This window comes from Mus musculus, chromosome 19, assembly GCF_000001635.26.
Source record: "Mus musculus strain C57BL/6J chromosome 19, GRCm38.p6 C57BL/6J".
NCBI classification, from domain to species: Eukaryota; Metazoa; Chordata; class Mammalia; order Rodentia; family Muridae; genus Mus; species Mus musculus.
Window position 1 is genome coordinate 4595387 of NC_000085.6, and position 20605 is coordinate 4615991.

Below are 20605 nucleotides of genomic sequence, written 5' to 3' on the forward strand. Positions count from 1 at the left end.
AGGAAAAAAAGAGAGCTAGGCCTAGGCAGGCAGGCAGGCATAGTGCAGGCTAACATTGGGCCTCCTGGCCCCACCAGCTCTAGTGGTGGTGGCTGCTCCCACTTGCCTCTGCTCTGACTCCATCCAAAAGGGCCTTGCCATTTTCTGCCTGTAATTTTGTGCAGGTTTGCTGCCAGCCCTGGCTTCTGCTCTCCAGTAGCTGGTCTCTCAGGACTTACCTTCAGGTCTGCTTTTGCTGCCCTTTTCAGGGATATGAGGGCTGAGAGGGGCTTCTTTCTCTTCACAGTGTTCTTGGCCCCAGGTTCTTTGTGGATTGGGATTGCCAAGGAGTCACTGGGCCACCAAGATCATTTATGGGGAATCACATCAAGTCTCTCTCTCTCTCTCTCTCTCTCTCTCTCTCTCTCTCTCTCTCTCACACACACACACACACACACACACACATTCTGTGGGGTTAGCCTTCCAGGAACTCACCTGATGCCAATCCAAGGAAGACTCCTTATCTCGAGAGGGGAATGGGGAGCCTGTGTGATGAGAGAGGGGCAGGGCAGCAAACTCACCTGTTTACTCAAAGGATGAGAGTCAAGTGCTCAAGTGGTGGCGAGTGATTATCAAGAAACAATCTTCTATGTAGTTCAGCCTTGCACTTAAGATTGATCTCCTGCCTCAGCCTACCAAGAACTGGTATTACAAGTGTATTTTACATTTATTTATTTTTGGTGAGGAGTGGACATGAGTACCACATTGTGTTTGTTGAGGTTCTCTCTTCCCACCATGTGGGTTCTGGGATTAAACTCAGGTCATCAAATTTGGCAACAAGCACTTTTACCAGCTGAGTTATCTCGACAGCCCATTTTCTTTTCTAAATGTGCCCCCAGCCTGGTCCTGAGCCAGCAGCAGTTTAACCTGTTGTCCTGGAACATATCTTGGAGCAGGCAGTCAATATGAGTGAATGATAAGCCAGACTTGTCTGAAGTGGAGAATTTTGACAAATTAAAATTGAAGAAAACTAATAATGAAGAAAAAAAAATACTTCCCAGTCAAAGAAAACTAAACGGAAGGAGAGAGTGTTAAAGGATGGTGAAGTGGGGATCTCCTTCAACAGGGCCTAAGGTCTGGGCTTTAGGCTTACGTTTATAAACTGTGTGTCTATAGAGACTTAAGCCAATTGCTGATGGCTTCTCACCGGTACTGATGGTTAAGTGGTAATCAGGACCCAGTCATTGATGCATAAGTTCCAGATGGCAGATGCTGACTGTGATCAGGCCACTGATGACCATTGTGTTTGTAGCCCTTGTGTCCCCCCCACACACCCACACACAGAGGCGCCACTTTAACCATTAGTGGTGGCTGTGCTGCTTTGCTTTGTTCCATGTTTTTACAGCTTCTTATTTCCAGTACAGCAATAAAAAATAAGTAAAGTTCTTATCTTAGAAAATAAATGTTCCCATTGGATAAAACATACAGACTTCTGTACCTGGGATATATAGATGCATAAGGGAGGAAAGAAACACACTGCACCAATCTGTGGCAATGAGGCACTTCACTGGCGTGATCTCACCAGCTGTCAGCCTGGTTCCAGAAGAAACTTTATGAGATGGTATATATAGTTTATCTCATTTTCTTGGCTTCACATTGTATCACAAACACCTTCCATATTGTAAACACCCATGCAAACCCCTCATTTGTGGATTTGTAATGTCTACCCAGGACCTTCCAGTCAGACTTTAAATCCCTTCTGCTGTTTGGTGTTGTAAATGGAGGTGTTTGAACACCTCACATACACATCTCAGTCTCTGTTTCATAATATGGAATTCTGGATTCCTGGAGTAGAACTGACCCAGCAAGGAACAGGAGGCCTACATTTATTGTAAAAGGAACTGTAACTTTATTTTTTGACTATATTTATATAACTTACCTTGATCAGATCCACTCTAGCCCCCCACACTTCCCTCCCAGCTTCAATGTACTTTTTGTATTGTAGAAGCTTTTGTTTTGTTTTAAAGCTAGGTGTAGTGGTACACACTTTAATTTCAGCCTTTGGGGTTGACGCAGGGGGATTACACAGTAAATTCAAGTGAGCCTGAGCTATATTATAACAAGACTTAGTCTCAAAAGATAGCCTTGACTGGCCTTGAACTCTTGATGGTGCTGAGACCATTCAGTGCATTAGTGGGCCTGGCTTGAAGGCTCTGGATAGATCTGAACAGGGCTTGCAGGGTAACTGGACAGGACTTGGGAGTGGGACCTGTGTGTCTTCTCAGTTGGAGGTATTATCTTTTATGAAGCTGCTGTGTGCAACACCTTGCTCTGTCTGCAGTGTGTGTCTGCAGTGTGTGTCTAGACGTTTGCAGGGAAGACCTCACGTGCTGGGCTTTGTGTTGCTGTCAGAGCTTCTCCTTACTACTGAGCAGCAGCAAGATACACACTGTGTAACTTACAGACTTGTTTAAACTTTATCTGCAGTCCCTTTGTGTCCTTGCTGACAACAGAAGTCCAGGGTCCAATCAGCGCCTATGTGCAGTTAGCTGTCGTTTTGTTTCCTTTCATTTGAACTGATTCTCCAGTTCATGTCCCATATGAACTTTTACATAGTTGGGCTTTTTTTGTTGTTCATTGAGACAGAGTCTCTCACATAGTTCTGGCTGTCCTGGAACTCTGTGTGTAGATCAGGCTGGCTTCAAACTCACAGTTTCACCTGCCTCTGCCTCCTGAGTACTGGGATTAAAGGCTTGTACCACAATGCTTAGCATCTTTCACATATTTGAAACATTAATTTTGAAACATTAATTTTACATATTTGGAGGAATAAAAATTGTGTGTGTCTCCCATTGGGTAAAATATGGAAATTAGGCTTTAGTTAAACGTGGTTGTATATCTGAGGCAGGGCCCTGTAGGACTGTGGCTTCCATACTCCTGAAGTGGATCACTTCAGGACGTACCAATGATGCCATTTGGTGCTGCTGATAGACATTCAACTCCTAGTCAGTGACATGCTGGCCCAGTTTGTCCACAATGTGTTAACATTAGGATCCACCAATTCCTATTTCTTCAGTTCAGTCTCCCATGGCATTTTATGGTGCAAAAGTAATGAAGGGAAAATTCTAGAAATAAACAAGTCTTAAGTTTTAGGTGGTATGCTGTTATGGGTCTTTCAGTCTCCCACTTCCTCCCACCCAAATCAAGAATTACATTTTTGAGCCGGGCATGGTGGCACACGCCTTTAATCCCAGCACTCGGGAGGCAGAGGCAGGCGGATTTCTGAGTTAGAGGCCAGCCTGGTCTACAAAGTGAGTTCTAAGACAGCCAGGGCTACGCAGAAAAGCCCTGTCTCAAAAAAAAAAAAAGAATCACACTTTTCACTTTTGTTCAGAGTCTCTATGCTGTATTTGCTACCTGCTTGCTAGTTTGTTAGTAGTGTCTCAGTCTTCATTGACTGCTGTGGAACTTGTATCTAGGTAACCAGTATTTTACTTCAGTGGCCCCAAAGCAGAAGGGAAGTGAGGCTGGCTGCTAAGATTTGTCAGGGGAAGCTATCTGCTTTCTTTAAGTGAAAAAGGTGAAAGTTCTTGAGTTACTAAGGAGCAGAAAATACGCTGAGTTGCTACAATCCACAGGCAAGACCTGAGATCACATTCACATGGCTGTGTCATGGCATTTGTTATTGTTCTATTTGATTATTAATTCCTGTTAATCTCTTACTGCTTGCAATTTCTAAGTTAAACTTTTATTATGGGACATACATAAAAAACTTCATCCCACTGGTCAGTGGTGGCACCTTTAATACCATTACTCCAGAGGCAGACAGAGGCAAAAACAAACTAAACACACAACAAGAATCATGGCTGTAGCCAACTGTGGTTGTGCATCCCTGTAGCTTGGGAAGTGGGGGCTCCCAAAAATCAGGAGTTCGAGGTCATCTTGAACTCCTATGCAGTTTGAGGCCAACCTGGGCTCCATGAAACTTAAGGAAAAAAAACAACCCATAGCTGCTCTAGGGTTTATAGCACTACTAAGGTCAAGACATGGCTATTTTAGAAAAGCTGGAGCCTGGAGTCCAGCACGGGGACTCCTCCACACACACTTTTGAAGCCTTGAGCTTAGCAAGACGTGCACCCTGGCTCAGCACACTGTGTTCCTGGCTTTTCTCTTTCCTCTTAGGTAGCTGTCTCTTTGTTGGCTCTTCCTCCTAGTCAAGTCAAAAAGTACAGGCCTGGGCCTTTTCTATTCTACAGGATTTATACATTCTCTGTCATCATAATGCCAGGCTTTCCCCCTTGCCCTCCTCTTGTCCATGAGCTCCCTTCACTCCTGACCCTGCTTTTCTCTCTATAGTCTTGTCGTGTTGGCCCATCAGTCCTCAACTCAATGGATCTCAGAGTGAATGTTGTCTGAGGTTATCCTACATCTTCTCTGACTCCAGCTTGATCCCATGGCCCCTGCCCTAGTCAGAGGCTCTGCATCTCTTCTCAGCCTCTAAGATGGTCTGATAGGGCTTTTCCAATAGCCCTTTAGACCTGCTCATGGCCTGAAGGAGGCAGTGACCAGCTGGTCTGTCCATGTTTCCAACCTTGCCTCACAGAGGACTCCTTCCATCTCCTACCTGTCCAGCTTCTGTCATTGTCCCAAGCTTGTTCCCTCAGGGCCTTGGTGATTACTGTTCTCACCCATCTGGATGTGGCCACCTCTTTCTCCCTGTTCAGGTTCCATCTTCTATGTCCCCTCTTCAAAGAATCATCTCTGATGTCCAGTTGCAGTAACCGTCTTTCCCCAGGACATTCACAAAACATGACCTTTGAAGCACTTGGTCATCACTGTGTGGTCAGAGTGAGCTTCTACCTTTCCTTCTCCCTCTCTGCTGGCTGGGCCTCACAGATCAGGCCCTTTATGGGCTTAAGGCCACAAACTGTGCCTCAGGGTGGCGTGGGCCTGCAGCTACCCTGCCCTCTTCTTCTTTGTAGGACTTACTTGTTTATGCCTTCTCTTCCTGCTCATAGTTCCCCTCCTCTGTATCGATGGTTGTCCCTGTGACATCAAGGTTTTTGCAATGTTTGCTTTATTTATTGAGTTTGCTTTTATGTTTAAAAGCAAGTGGCTGAGTCAACCATTTCTACCTTTTACTAAGAACCAAATCACTGTTAGATAAAGGTGTATGGGTGGAGAGGCCCAATGAGATGTGAGCCCTGTTTTGTCTTTTCCTTCTTTCCTAGATCTCTCCTCTGTCTTCTGTACCTCATCCTTTTCTCCCTTCCCATAGATTTTTTTTTTGAGGGAGTAGGGGTAGAAGTCACACTATAATTCAAGCTGTCCTGAAACTCACTGTGTAGCCAAGAATAGCCCCAACTTCAGCAATTCTCCTGCCTCAGCTTCCTGAATAGCTGGAACCTCCACACAATGCTGCATCTTTAGTTTATAAAGTGAGTAGTTAGCTATGAGTCCTGCTTTGTGGTATGTAAGTTGTTTTCAGATGATTTAAAAAATTAAGTTGCAGTATAGTACGCCATGGCAGATTTCTCACCTCAGCCAGAGTGCACAGTTCAGTGGCATTAAGTCCATTCACAGCAATTCCACCATCTGCTACAAAGTCCTTCTCAAGGTGCAGACGGAAGCTTTGTCACTGTTAAATACAACTCCCCGTCCTACCATCAGCTTAGAACAGCACCCCTCTCTGCTTCTCCTTTAGCCCCATCTCACCATCTTAACCATTTTAGGACCTCCTGTCAGTGGAATCCCACAGCATACCTGTGTCTCTGGATCAGCTTCTTCAGCTGCCCTTTCTGGCTGTGATGAATATTTTGCTTAATACTCCTCAGTAGAAGGAAGGTTCCGGCCTCTGTTTGAAAAAGCGTTGTACTTTAACTGAGAGCCAAAGCTACCTCCTGAGAGAGCAGGTTGACAGGATCAACACATAAAAGAAGTCTATATTAGAGGTTCGTGGAGAATGAGGGTAGTGAGCCTGAGTGCACAGCATCAAGATGCACACCATGCCTGCACAGGGCCGCTCTGTAACTCTGTGCTGTTACAACGATGTTGAGCTGAGCTTCTCTGGGTTAGATTTGCTTGCTCTCCACAGCTCCACCACAGATGGAACCAGAGATGAGGTGCCTGCTTTGTAGTCTTCTGTAGGTCAGGGTCCCTCCTTCTTTCCTCTCTTTCCAGATGTGGGCTGCTCAGTAGCCTGCTCTAACCTAGACTCTGATTGCCCCTCCTCAGATGCTGAAGTTCCAAACAGTTCGAGGGGGCCTGAGGCTCCTGGGTGTCCGCCGATCCTCCTCGGCCCCTGTTGCCTCCCCAAATGTCCGGCGTCTGGAGTATAAGCCTATCAAGAAAGTAATGGTGGCCAACAGAGGTAAGTACTACCAGGGTTCAGGTCCTTGGGCCAGCCTAGCCTGGCCTCCTCTCCTCACCCTGCCTGGCCCGTCTCCTTTGTGTTTCTCTCAGGACCCAGGAGTCTAACTGTTCACCCTGTCTGTCTTAGGTGAGATTGCCATCCGAGTGTTTCGTGCGTGCACAGAGCTGGGTATCCGCACAGTGGCTGTCTACTCGGAGCAGGACACAGGGCAGATGCACAGGCAGAAAGCTGATGAAGCCTACCTTATTGGCCGTGGCCTGGCACCTGTGCAGGCCTACCTGCACATTCCAGACATCATCAAGGTGGCCAAGGTAGGAGATGCCAGGGTTTCCTGAGGCTGGGTAGGATCTTGTGCTGCGCCCTACATCCACACCCACCAGCAGAATCTGTGAACAAGGGGGATGAGAGTAGATCCCAGCAAGGAAAAGGAGAGAGAGGAAGGTAACCAGGCATTTCTCCTGCCCCTTGCAGGAAAATGGTGTAGATGCGGTGCATCCTGGCTATGGGTTCCTCTCAGAGCGAGCAGACTTTGCCCAGGCCTGCCAAGATGCTGGAGTCCGGTTCATTGGTCCAAGCCCAGAGGTGGTCCGCAAGATGGGAGACAAGGTGGAAGCCCGGGCCATTGCCATCGCTGCAGGTGAAATACAGGCCCTCCTAGGGGCTGGCAGGAGGGGCCTGTGACAAGATGGCGTGAGGATTCTGCCTGTTACAGAGATCCCCGTCCTCTCCCGACAGGCGTTCCAGTGGTCCCCGGCACGGACTCCCCCATCAGCTCCCTGCACGAGGCGCATGAGTTCTCCAACACCTACGGCTTCCCTATTATCTTCAAGGCCGCCTACGGAGGTGGGGGCCGCGGCATGCGGGTCGTGCATAGCTATGAGGTAAGCAGGGCAGCACGTACGCCAAGGTCTCGGTGCCGGGCTGGCAGCCCCTGTGCTGGTCTCTGGGAAGTGTACAGAGGTGTCAGCAGAGGGCACAGAGCTGGCCCCATGTCTGCCCAGCCTTGTCTGTACTCCTAGGAGTTGGAAGAGAATTACACCCGGGCCTACTCCGAGGCCTTGGCAGCCTTTGGGAATGGAGCGTTGTTTGTGGAGAAGTTCATTGAGAAGCCAAGGCACATTGAGGTGCAGATCCTAGGTGAGTGGGGAGCTGTGTGAAACAGCAGAAGCCTACATCTCCCCGGTTTACAGTAGCCACCTTTGGGACAGCCTTTCCAGGGGACTTGGGACAGAGCAGAAGTCAGGTGGCCCGAGGGGTCAGAGGGTATACAGGAGTCACCTGGATTCTAGGAAAAGCTGAACCCAGTCTCTTGTTTGCGCAGGGGACCAGTATGGGAACATCCTGCACCTGTACGAGCGAGACTGCTCCATCCAGCGTCGGCACCAGAAGGTGGTAGAGATCGCCCCTGCTACCCACCTGGATCCCCAACTTCGCTCACGTCTCACCAGTGACTCTGTCAAACTTGCCAAGCAGGTGAGGACATGTTCCCAGGGACATGAGCCCATTTTTGCAAGCTTTCTTACTGTCTTTCACGGCTTGGGGGTTTGGAAACTCCCTGTAGACAGCCTGTTGAAAGAAAGGGTAGGCCCTGCGGGGGGGGGGGGGGGGGGAGATCCTCTTGAGGCTGGAGGAAGTGAGAGCAGATTTGATGCTCACTGGGAGTAGAGATGCTTGGTCAAGAGAAAGGTGTCCTCGCCATTTTTCTTCTCTTGCTATATAAGCTCACTTTTTTGTGATCACTGTAAAGGAAATGAGAGTCCTCATATGCCGGCAGAGTTAAGGTGTGTCCTCCTCACTGGCTTCTAACCTTGGCTGCAGAACAATCTATTTCCTTATCACGGTGTCTCTGACAGTCTCTGCTCAGCTGGTGGAGTAGATCCTGGGGAGTGGAGGTGGGAGCTGTGTCTGTAAGCAATGACTTGCCCCTGACTGGCCTAGAAGCCCCCACCATGGCAGCAGGTTCTCTCCTATACCCACCTCCCTTAGACTTCTTACCCCCAGGTATGTCACACTGTCCCAGGTGTGAGCCCCCATGGCCTTCAGTGCAGGCAGCCAGGGCTCAGAAGAGGCTATGGAGAGTGGGGACAGAGTGGCTCTGAGACAAGGCTCAGCAATGTGAGCAGAGGCTCTGTGAGGTCTGGTGGAGCTAGGGTTGCCTCGGAGGAGCAGCCTCACCTTGGCCTTGCTCTGTGACCAATCATATGAGCTCGGAGCCCAGGGAAGTGTCGTGTTGCTCTGGAAGGACTAGAAGCAGAATGAAAGCAGGGCTGTAGTCCATGTTAGTGTCACCGTCGCTCGTCCTCAAGTGACATCGCTCGAGGTGGTGGCCAGAATAAGGATGAGGCAGAGTAGCACAAGAGGAAGCTTCCTGGAAGGACTTCTGCAGTGAGAGCTGGGCTGGGAAGCCCAGGACTGCAGGTCTGAGAGGCTGGAAGGGATTTGGACACGAGCCAAAGAGGCTGCTGGGACAGCAACAGTGGAGGTGGTTCCAGGATGGCTTCACCTAGACTTGCTGCGGGTAGCCTGGCCTTAGTAGCTTCCTGGGATCTTTGAGACTGTAGAGTGTAGGGGTGGAGGTATATTCTGGGTTGCGGCCACTGCGGGGGGAGCTGAGGGTAGGTGGCTGGGTTGCCACAAGCTGTTCTGTTCCAGAACCTCTGTGGTGGGCAGGCTCGGGTGGCACAGCCCTGACTCTGGGAACCTCTGCTTACGGGCCACCCCTGCAGGTAGGCTATGAGAACGCCGGCACTGTGGAGTTCCTGGTGGACAAGCACGGCAAGCACTACTTCATCGAGGTCAATTCCCGCCTGCAGGTGGAGCACACGGTCACCGAGGAGATCACAGAGTGAGCGCAGGGCAGGGCGGGAAAGGGGCTCCTGGAGGCGGCAGCTGAGGCTCACTTGCCTTTACTTTAGTGGACCTAGGGACTTCACTAAAAAAAATCTTATGAGGGTTTTATATGGTTAATATAAAAATTTTACACAAAATAAAAACAACTCAGAGCTTACCTCATAATGAGGATCCCAGGGTGCAGGCACTCCATGGAGCTCTCGGGGCTGTACTTGTGAAGAAGGGGCCCATCACCCCATTTTTCAGATGAATCCAAGGCTTGTAGAGATGCTATTGATGTTTTAGATAGACTTAAAACAAATTTTGAGATTTGTTTTTATTTCGTGTATGAATGTTTGCCGCGGCGTGTCTGTGCACTGTGTACATGGAGACCAGGAGAAAGCCTAGGTTCCTCAGGGTGGAAGTAGAGGTGGTTGTGAGTGCTGTGTGCTAGCTGGGAATTGAACTCAGATCCTCTGGAAGAGCAGCCAGGGCTCTTAACCGCCGAGTCCTCTCTCCAGCCCCTTAGATAGACTTTTTAAAAAAATTTATATATTTTATTTTTATATGTATGCTTGCCCACAGAGGCCAGAGGAGGATATCTGATCCCCCAGAGCTAGGGTTACAGAGCACTATGAGCCACCATGGGAGCCACACCCAGGTCCTCAGCAGCAGCCAGCACTCTTAGCTGCTGAGCCATCTCGCAGCCTCTGCAATGTTTATTCTTGTTTAAAAACTTGCTATTTGCTCAGACATGGTGGCTCACACCTTTAATCCCAGCAGAGGCAGGCACATCTGGCCAGCCTTATCTGCATAGTGATCTCCTGGACAGCCAGAGACCCTATCTCAAAAAAAAAACAAAACAAAATTTGCTATTTGTTGAAGGCATCCCCCAGACATTATTCTTCGTGAGCACTTTTAGTAGCACTAGACTGTTCTACTATCTGCACTGTAATAATTCAGCTATCTTGTTTCCTGTTGGACAGTGCACTGTTCTGGCTTTTGTGGCTCAGGATATGTCTATAAACATCTGTCCAAATGTAAGCTGCAGCTTCCTATAAGATTTGTACCAGTGTATTTTCCTACAAGCTTTGGGTATGGACTTAAAAAGAAAATCTACTTATTTTATAAACTGTGAAAATTGTTTTCATTATTTCAAGATACATATTTTGAGCCTTGTAAATATTAATCTTGGGCATCGGACCAGTCCACCTTTCCATGGAACATTCCTGATCATTTTCTCCTTGGCCGAACTCAAGACTAATGATGCTGCCTCCCACGCGGCTGTCTTTGCCCACAGATGCCTGACTCCCTAGAGTCAGAGCTGGGGTCACAGTAATGCTCCAGCCTTGTTCTCTAGTCAGTTCCCTGGTGCTGCTTCACCAAGATTAGCTTGCTCAGTATCAGGGTCCCCACACCTTAAGCCATGTGCAGGGTTGGTTAGCTGTGGCCTTGTCTGACCCTCAACTCCTCTGATGGGGAATACTACCATGGAGATCCACCATGCAAGCAGGGTCAGTGACCTTTTGAGGGTACCATGGTGACCATTATTACCACTGTGCTTTGCAGGTGACACTGAGGACTAAGGACAGTCTGCCAGTACAGTACTAGTCATGAGCCTTAGAGACGATTCGTTAGACCTGGAGGGCCTGTGCTCACAGCTCTTAAGAGTGGCCGTAGCTCAGGGTAGTCTTTTTTTTTTTTAAGTTCTCTATTTTTTTTTAATTAGGTATTTTCTTCATTTACATTACCAATGCTATCCCAAAAGTCCCCCCATACCCTCCCCCCCACTCCTCTCCCCACTCCCACTTTTTGGCCCTGGCGTTCTCCTGTACTGAGGCATATAAAATTTGCAAGACCGATGAGCCTCTCTTTCCAATGATGGCCGACTAGACCATCTTCTGATACATATGCAGCTAGAAACACAAGGTCTGGGGGGTACTGGTTAGTTCATATTGTTGTTCCACCTATAGGGTTGCAGACCCCTTTAGCTCCTTGGGTAATTTCTCTAGCTCCTCCATTGGGGGCCCTGTGGTCCATTCAATAGCTGACTGTGAGCATCCACTTCTGTGTTTGCTAGGCCCTGGCATAGCCTCACAAGAGACAGCTATATCTGGGTCCTTTCAGCAAAATCTTGCTAGTGTATGCAATGGTGTCAGTGTTTGGAGGCTGATTATGGGATGGATCCCCAGGTATGGCAGTCTCTAGATGGTCCATCCTTTCGTCTCAGCTCCAAACTTTGTCTCTGTAACTCCTTCCATGGGTGTTTTGTTCCCAATTCTAAGAAGGGGCAAAGTGGCTCAGGGTAGTCTTATGTAACCATGTAAACAGGGAGCGCCTTCTGCTCTACATGTGCCTGAGGTCTACCCTTGCAGGCTTCCAACTAATACATTTCCCTGTCTTCGTTTGTTTGCCTTTTGATTCTGTTTTGTTTGTTTGGTTTTTTTTTTTTTTTTTTTAAGATAGGGTCTCATGGGGCCCACACTGGCCTAAAGCTTGTTAAATAGCCAAGGGTGACCTTGGACTCCTAATCTTCCTGCCTGTACCTATCAATGCTGAGATTACAGGCACATACTGACATATCTGGCCTTGTGATTCCTATTTTGCAGTCTGCCTGCACACACAGTGTAGCCCCCATTCTCCAAGAGTGAATGTCCCAATCCTGTGACAGTAACCTCTGCCTATACTTCCAATTTTGGTGTCATAGGGAGTCAGGAATTAGCAGACCTTAGGACAGGGCAAACAGAGGACAGACTTTTGGAAGTAGCTATCAGGAAGGTGAAGGGCAGGTAGGCTTGTCTTCTGGACTCGCTGGGGAAAGAGTGTAAACTGTGGGACCATCAGGTAGAGCCCAGGCTGCTTGGGCTGAGAAGGGTGCAGCAGCACTGGCCCTGTGAATCACAGACCCCTGCCTCCATGCCTCACCTCATTTTCCTCCTTCCCTGGTGTCCTCCTCATTGGCAGTGTGGACCTGGTCCATGCTCAGATCCACGTGTCCGAAGGCCGGAGCCTGCCTGACCTGGGCCTGCGGCAGGAGAACATCCGCATCAATGGCTGTGCCATTCAGTGTCGGGTCACCACCGAGGACCCTGCACGCAGCTTCCAGCCAGACACCGGCCGCATTGAGGTAGGTGACATTTCAAGTGTGACACTCGCTCCAGTCTGGGCTGAGATCTTTCGCTGCTTCTTCATGGTGCCCAGGTTATCACCAAGGGGCCCAGTTGTAGCTGGCTTAGAATACATGGGAACCCAGTTCTGTCCTAGAGTAAGGGAAGAACGTTCCACGGAAACCTAGCAAAAAGTCAGCAGATCACCTGGGAATAGGGACAGACCAGCTTAGGGGATCGTTGTGAGCCCCCACATGTAATGTTTTGGTCCTGGTGCCCTAGAAACCCAAAGCCTCATTGTGACAAACCCAGAGTGGCTGATCCTCTACCCAGCCTTCTGTCAAAGATGAGGGGTAGCTGGCAAGGCAGGACCTTGTAGGGAAAAAGAGGGTTGGGGTCTCTGTGGGAGAGTGAGTGAAGCAGCAGGTCCCTCGGGAGTAAGCAAAGGATCTCTTCAGTGGGTCGCACTGAGGAGCAGTTTACCTCAGCTCTGCCGATTCCCCTGTCAGGGTTAGAGCCTTTGGGCTCAGCTGCCTCTGTCCCTTCCATTCCCAGTCTGTGGCTCCAGCCAGGTCCCTCACCTTGCATGTCAGTAGCACTGTCTACTGGTCAGGGGATGCAGGATAGAAGTTCAGGATGCAGTTAGAGGCAGTAGGGTTGGCACTGGTGTCCAGGATACAAGGATGTCAAATATGAGCATAAACCAGATGCCAGAATTGCAAAAATGTCCAAAAGTAGTATGGTTAAGTATGAGGCAGGGTTGGGGTGCTAGGTCAGTTCTGATGACCTTGAGGGCCCAAGGGCCACCATAGCTGACCACCTGCATTCATTTCTGAGTTCCCGGGTGGGGCAGCATTGTGTTGGTGCTGCCCTATAGCCCTGGCTCTCCTATACTTCCAATTTTGGTGTCACAGGGAGTCAGGAATTAGCAGATCTTAGGACAGGGCAAACAGAGGACAGACTTTTGGAAGTAGCTATCAGGAGGGTGAAGGGCAGGTAGGCTTGTCTTCTGGACTCGCTGGCTGACACACCCGGGTTCAGCTGCCAGCTGCTGGGCTACTGTACCTCTCCACCTCCACCTTCACAGCCAGGGGCTGGCTTTCGAGATGGTCACCACAGGGTATTTTTAGCTGGTAGTTCCTGCACACAGTTGAGTGTCCACCCTTAAATATTGCATGAAGTTCTTTACTGAACACAGCTTATGTCCTTAGCAGCAGAAGGGTAGATGCTGAGGGTGTCCCCAGTCCAGTCCCTCTGGCCTCTTTTCTCCCTCACTTTCTCTGTGAACTTTAGATCTCCCACCTGCCCCATGCCTGTCATGAGCACTCACCTGTGTGTGCAAATTTAAGTGACCCCAGACACCCAACCCCTTAGCGGCCGTCTGTATCTGCTACTTTCCCTGTTTGCCTCTCGCGCTCCCTGGATGGGTTGGATGCATTTCCTTCATTGTGCATATTTCATCTCCAAGTCTTCTTCCCACCCCCCCTGCTCTTTCTCCCACCCTCCCCTCTACATTAAACACCACCACTACCAACAGCAGCAGCAGCACCAAAAAATAAAAACCAAACAAACAAAAAAACCCAGCTGGGTGTGGTGGTGCCATCTCAGCACCCAGGTTGAGGCAGGAGGCTCATCATGAGTTCAAGGCCAGCCTAGGCTACATTATAAGGCTGGGCGGGGCTACAAAAAAGCTGGTCTGTCTCAAAACCAAAAGGAAATCTAAGCAGTGGAATCCTTCCGCGGTCAGCCTGCCCACCTCCTTCCTTGCTAGCAGCCTGTGGCCTGTGCACTTGTGTGTGTGACCCAGCGCCATCTGGGCAGGGACTTCTCTGCTGCAGTGAGCTGCTGTGTGTGCTTCTCCGGAACGATGGAGGACACAGGATGGGCCTCCAAGGAGGGTTGTCAGGCAGGTGGTGAAAGGTCAGGTTCTGGCCCTTCCCACCTGAGCTGCTAACTGGGCTGAGCATGATCTGGGAGCCTGGCAGGGCTGGGCACTCCTCCCCTGTCTCCTCCTTGCTGCAGTACAAGAATGAATGCATAGGACTCAGAAGGGCTGGAGCCTGGGTCTGTTGGCAGAAGTAGAAAGAAACTTGACTGGTCAGTGATGGGCTGTCTGGGTACCCTGGAGCTCAGCGCTCCGGGGACCAGTTTCCATCCCAACGCTGACTTGCGCTTCCCTCTGGCAACAGGTTTTCCGGAGTGGTGAGGGCATGGGCATCCGCCTGGACAACGCCTCTGCATTCCAGGGCGCTGTCATATCGCCCCACTATGACTCTCTGCTCGTCAAGGTCATTGCACACGGCAAAGACCACCCCACAGCTGCCACCAAGATGAGCAGAGCCCTGGCCGAGTTCCGTGTCCGAGGTGTAAAGGTGAGATGTCGCGCTGTCCCCCACCTTTGCCCACAGTGGGCCCTTTGGTCGGGTGTTACCGAGGGGCAGGTGTGTTGTCTGCCTCGCTCTTGCTTTACTCTTATTAAGTGGCTCTCAGCCTCAGTGGCACAGTAATCTCTCCTGGCTGGACTCAGACTGCTGGTGCCAGGGCCCTGCTGGGTCTCTGACTAAGTATGGATTCCTGGGTGACAGCTCTAGCCCTGACAAAGAAGCTCAGACGCTCTGCCAGCTCCCAGCAATCCTGGCTTCCTGGCATCTAGAGTGGCAGGTGCTTCAGAATAGCAAGGGTCAGGGCTCTAGCCACAGTGGTTGGGCCTCTGCACGGTAACAAGATCCTCATGGTGCCTATTGCTTCCTCGTTGGGCTACTTCTGTAACTAGTTTCTGCAGCTACATATTCACAGCCAAGAAATGTTGTTGTCCTTTGAGCCAGCACCTGCCCACGTAAGATGGGGCACACTTAGGTACAGCCCCTGTTGAGTTCTTCCCTCCTCTAACAGAGGCTCCCGTGGGTGCTCTGGCTGTGTGGGCAGAGCTGGGTGCTGACCGCTTACAGTCCTCTTATTCTTGTTAAAGCTTAGAGGCTTATGGCCCCGCTGTGCCAGTGCTGGCCCCACAGTGGCCAGTCATTTTCCTCTCTGTTCACAGGTTCTGTCAGTGACCATAGTGGGCTCAAAGACTTTTAGGAAGACCTTGTGAGAGGAAGGTTTTGAGCCTGTCCAGTGGGGTAGGGCAAAGAAGCCTGTCTCCTACAGCCAATCTTGGGAAAGATAGTGGGTTCCTAGATGCTAGGAACCTTCTGGTATTCAGAGCTTACAGGCTCCACTGGGGGCAGGGGTATGCTGCAAAATCAGTTCCCAACATCCTAGATCCACTGCCTTATGCTCTGGGACCTGGCTTTCCTCTGGCTGATGAGGGATGGGAGGGGTTGTGGGGGTATACGCTGGGCTGTCCCGGTTTGAGGTTGTGCCAGGTACCCTGAGCCATGCAACCATACACGCCTGTCCTGTACCACAGTGACTTCAAGATCCCAGCATCCTCTTGTAGTCGTAAGAGCAGCGACAGTAGGGTTCATGACTACAGGTCTGGGGCCTGTTCCTGTCCCCTTTCTGCACACATCCTACCCTGTGTCTGCCCTCTCCTGTCTCCCAACTATTGCTTATGTCCTGCAAGCATTTCTCTAGGTCACACACGGTTTGTTATGATGTCAGGAGGTTGGGTGTGTGAGAGCTTGGCTGCAGTTGTGGGCACAGTAGCTGCTGCTCAAGCTGCTCAGCTGCCAGTATCTACTGCACTTTCAGTAAACAACTGGGTGCCCACGTTGGACTCATCTGAGCACTGTGAGGCCCAGCCAGGCATCGAAGCAGAGCAGAGGCTGTGCATTCTCATCAGCTGGTTGAAGTCAGCTTTCCCGGAAAGCCTAACATAGAGCTACACATCTTAGAACAGCCATCTCACTCAGGCCCAGGGAAGCACAGGGCCTTCCAGAGGGTCCTAGACTGATGCCTGCCTTCTGGCAGGGCCAGCAGACACCAGACCCCAACTCTTGACTGCTACTCTGGGCTTACCATAGACTAGCTGGGAGTCTTAGGCTATGAGAACCATCTCTGCTGGGCCTGGTGGTTTTAGCCTTGACACCTATGCTCACCTGTGGACCCCTAACAGCCTCCCTTCCTCCCTCTCAGAGACCAAGCAGGATGAGACGAAAAACCAACACTGAAGTATCCCCAACAATTTTATTATAAATAGAAACAAGACTCCCTCTTGGTGGCTGCAGCCCCTGCCTTGGTGGCTCTGAGCACCTGTTGGTGGGACCTGTCCCTTTAGTCTGGAGGCCAAAACCAAGGAAAGGGTTTGCTGTCCCACCAAGTACATGGGGGCCTGAGGTACTGAGGATAAAAAGCAGAGTGGGACCCAGGGCCGTGCTGCCCACCCAGGCTGGGTGCTGCCACCTGGGCCCAACAGTGGCACTGCTCCTTCCTCAGGGCACATAAGAGGCTGCCCTTTCTGTCACACCACACTCTCCTCCAGCCGCTCCGCACTGCCCCCCACCCCCCGACACCCAGCTCCCAGCAGCCCCCCATGTACAGAGTGGCTCCGCCGGGCCCAGGCTCCTCCCAGGCGCCTGGCATACCCGTAGCATCCTCCGGTGTCTCCTAGGTCCAGGGAGCAGCTGCGCTGAGGACGGGGTGGAGGGCTCCGTGGTGGGTGGCTCTTGGGCATGGGGCTGGTGCCACCATTGGTCTGGGATTGGACATGGCTGAGTTTGAGTGGGAGGCGGCCATTCCCAGCTCCCCGGCCCCGAACCAGCAAGGCCACAGTGAAGACCAGTAAGGCAGCCACTAGGACGCCCCCCACTGCCACAGTCAGGGTCCCGCCCAGCACATGGGCCTGTAGGGCATGGCACAGGGGGGTGGCTGGTAGCGTAGAGAAGTGGGCACAGCCCAGCAGTCTAGTGGCCGTGAGGTCGGAGGGCCCAGCAGCAGGTGACAGGGCCAGCAGGCAGAGGTCGTAGTCAGCACCGGGAACCAGGTGCTTCAGCAGGAAGTGGTGGCTGGAGGCTGGTACAATCCTGCAGGCAAGGGCAGGTGGTCAGAGCCCCAGGGTGGGGTACAGCCCCCATCCCCATCTTTCAGGTTTGCCCTGGACAGCCCCTGAGGCCTGTAAGGCCCTGTCCATACACACAGGCCTGTGCTCCCTCAGGAAAGCAGAAGCAATGGCAGGCATCCATGTGCACACCAGTGTCAGGGCAGAGATGGGCGGGGCATGTGCAGACATAGGCCTCAGGTGAGAGGGGTAGGGGGAGGGGATGGAACCAAACAGAGGCAGAAATACCGGGGTGGGGGTCGGGTGCTTTAGCAGACACCCAAGCTGCTATCACTGATGGTCAGGAAGGCTGGCACACACAGCCTTACCTGAGACCCCTTTTAAAAGCAGCCACATTCCTCTGCCCAAGCCAAGAGTTTAAAGTAGAGGAGCAGGCACAGGCCTGGAGGGGGAACAGGCAGACCCTGGGGATACAGGTTGAGCAGGGAGGGAGGCGCAGTGAACAAAGCAGGCTGAAGGGCGTGTGCAAGGCCCATCCTCACCGGTAGATGAGGGTCTCATCCTCGCTGCTGTTGTACTGGATTTGGAACATCCACACTGGGTCAGCTGGCCGCCCCAGGCCCCAGCTCACCAGGCCAGAGGTGGCAGTCACCTCCGTCACTTGCACTGCTGGTTCAGATTCTAAAGTTCCCTCGCCTTCGGCAGCAGTTCTAGCAGAAGCAGCAATGTCCGAAGGCCCAGGACGGCCCCCCTCAGCACTGGTGTTCCCACCATGGGGCAAGGCCAGTACCCGGAGCTCCACTCGGGCTGTGGCCTCACCAGCAGGGTTGGTGGCAATGCAGGTATAGGCTCCTGCATCTCCAGCGCCCGTCACCCCAATCTCTAGGGTCCCATTGGGGAAAGCCCAGGCTCGAGAAGAGTTGCCAACCAGCCTGTCATCAGGGCCAACCCAGTGCATGGTAGGTACAGGGTCACCAAGGGCCCTGCACCGTAGGGTGGCCCGCTGGCCCTCTAGCACCCACAGGCGCTGTGTGTGCCGGGCAATCAGCGGAGGCTCACAGGAGAACTCTCCCTCAGGCACTGCCCAGAAGTAGCGGCCTGCCAGGGTTGGTGGAGAAGCGCAGGTTTCCAGGTCATCGGGCCGGGCCAGCCGCCGCAGCCACAGCAGCTCACAGTTGCAGTGCAGTGGGTTCCCGCTGAAACTCAGCACCAGGGGAGAAGGTGAGGCCTCAGCATCCCGGCCTCGGGAGAAGAGTGGATCAGGTGCCAGGGTGGCCAGGCGGTTGGAGGTGAGGTCAAGGCGGGAGAGCTGGCTGAGCTGAGCAAAGACACCTGGGGGTAGTGCATCGATGAGGTTATGGTCCAGGTTCAGGGTATGCAGGGCAGGCATGGAGCCTATGCCAGCCCAGGGAACCTGCCGGAGGTTGTTATAGGACACATCCAGGTCCTCGAGACTGTCAAGGAAGTCGTCGAAGGCCCCGGGGGCGATGCGGCCCAGTTGATTGCCACTGAGAATGAGATGCTGGAGGTTGACAGGCCCCCGTAGGCTGCTGCTGCCCAGCTCCACCAGCCTGTTGCCATCCAGGTGCAAGGAGCGCAGGCTCTCCAGGTCCCCAAAGGAGCGAGCCCCAATGCGGGTGATGGCATTTCGAGACAATGTTAGGTCCACCAGCCCTGTCATGTTGCGGAAGTCAGGTGGTCCCAGGGCCTGGATGAAGTTGTCGGCCAGGCGCAGTTCAACTGTGCGCCTGTCCACGTTGGGTGGCACAAACAGCAGGCCTCGGTGGGCACAAAGGGTGCTGAGTGACTCCGACAGGTTCTGGCACACACAGGGTAGCGGGCAAGCAGCGGCTCCACTGGCCAGCAGCAGCAATAGGAGCGGCGGGGCCATGGTGAGTGCCCTGTGGGAAAGGGCCGCAGCCCCAGGCACAGGTGGGGCTAGGGCACGTGCCCACTTGTGCCCAGGGCACAGTCCCAGGAACCAGTTTCCAGAGTCTGAACTGGGGAAGGTTTGGGTAAGAGGCTCACAGAGGACCCCAGGGAGAAAAGATGGCTGGGGCTGCAGACTAGGGCCCCCCAGAGTAAAGGTCACATTTCCCAAGCAGTTGAAGGGAGTCCAGGTACTGGGAACAAGGTGAGGCCTGAGGCAGGAAGTGGAGGAGGGCCAAGAGCAGGGAGGGTCCGGGAACTTCCTTCTGGCATCCTCTGGAATGGCCAGCCCCCTCCCCCCTCCCTGCCTTCCTCTTCGTGGCTGAGGATGGCGTCCCCCAAATCCCTGGCGTGGACTGTGGCTCCTCCCCGGGCGGGCCTCCCTCTGAGCCCTGTCGGGGCGGGGGAGGGGGGGCTCACCTGGTGTCCGTCGCTCAGGGGGCGCGGGCTGGCCTCCCCGCGGACCCAGCCGGCCCCTGCCGACTCCAGGCCGCTCTCTCGCGGGGGCGAGGCCGGGCCCGCCAGCCGCGCGCCCTCCGGCCCATGGCGCTCGGGCCCTCGGCCCCGGCTCTCTCGGCTCCCGGCACCTTTTCTCCGCGCCGTTCGCGGTGGCGGCGGCGGCGACAGGCAGGCGGGTGCGCGCTGGCGGACGCGCGCGCCGCGAACACGCACGTGGAAGGTGGACCGGGAGGGGCACAGGGATCCACCCGGGCCCCAGCCGGGCTCGGGAGGTCACGGGGACACGCGGCCACTGCAGCGCCCACGGGTGGCGCCCAGTCACGCCCGAGGCCCAGCCAAACCCTCCGCTCTGCCCCACGGCGCTGCCGCAGCGCACTCACCCTGGCACGGACGCGCGCGCCCTCGGCCACCCTGGCGCCCAAGCATCCTGCAACCGCTCAGGCGGGCGCCGCGGCTCTGCAGACAACCAGACAAAGCGCCAGCTCTAGGCCTCTTTACCATCTCCCAGAGACGGGTCTTTGTCACATGTCTCTGGGCACCCTCCCCAACACGCCCACATATGCCCACACACCCACACGTCCCCGCACCCACGGGCAGGGCCGGGTGCAAACCCGCACTGTTACTGGGACCCCCGCGTTCGCAGACACACACTGAAGGTCACAACCGTTCTGCATCACCGCGTCACGTGAAGAATCCCCCACAGGCCCGGGCCCTTTGGGGGGGGGGGTGCGGGCTGGGGTGGCGCCCCCAACAGGGCTTCTGCGGGTGGGGCCTGAGGGCTTGGCCAGGGGACTGGCGTCGTGCCCCGCCCCACCGCGCCCCTCCCTTCTCTGCTCGGTCTCCCTCCCGCCCTGCCGGGCGCTCCCCAGCCAACCGGCCTCCGCCTCCGGCTGGATTGGTCTGTGCTGCGCGGTTTCCCAGCAGGCTGGCTGTGGCACGCTGTTTGAAGCTGTGCGTCAGTGGTCCTCTCCGTGTCATAGCTCCGCCTTC

General features: G+C 53.1%; 2 protein-coding genes across 5 annotated transcripts in view; one reads left to right on the forward strand and one right to left on the reverse strand.

Annotated features, from left to right (window-relative positions):
- Pcx (pyruvate carboxylase) overlaps positions 1-20605 on the forward strand; it is a 111281-nt gene that overhangs the window by 84915 nt on the left and 5761 nt on the right. For all 3 annotated transcript variants that reach the window (NM_001162946.1, XM_006531678.4, NM_008797.3), the window contains 9 exons: positions 6214-6349; positions 6479-6663; positions 6824-6989; positions 7088-7233; positions 7372-7489; positions 7674-7825; positions 9079-9197; positions 12146-12308; positions 14478-14660. In NM_001162946.1, the coding sequence (NP_001156418.1) occupies positions 6214-6349; positions 6479-6663; positions 6824-6989; positions 7088-7233; positions 7372-7489; positions 7674-7825; positions 9079-9197; positions 12146-12308; positions 14478-14660 (1368 nt within the window). The remainder of the gene's footprint in view (positions 1-6213; positions 6350-6478; positions 6664-6823; positions 6990-7087; positions 7234-7371; positions 7490-7673; positions 7826-9078; positions 9198-12145; positions 12309-14477; positions 14661-20605) is intronic.
- Positions 16398-20281, reverse strand: Lrfn4 (leucine rich repeat and fibronectin type III domain containing 4). 2 transcript variants are annotated; one of them, NM_153388.4, is made up of 3 exons: positions 19577-20281; positions 17770-19128; positions 16398-17252 (listed from the first exon to the last, which is right to left on the reverse strand). In NM_153388.4, exons 2-3 carry the CDS (start codon positions 19116-19118, stop codon positions 16691-16693), a joined length of 1911 nt encoding a protein of 636 aa, NP_700437.2. In that variant the 5' UTR covers positions 19119-19128; positions 19577-20281; the 3' UTR covers positions 16398-16690. The 2 variants fall into 2 exon arrangements, with proteins under 2 accessions (NP_700437.2, XP_017173631.1); XM_017318142.2 differs by having other exon boundaries at positions 17770-20267.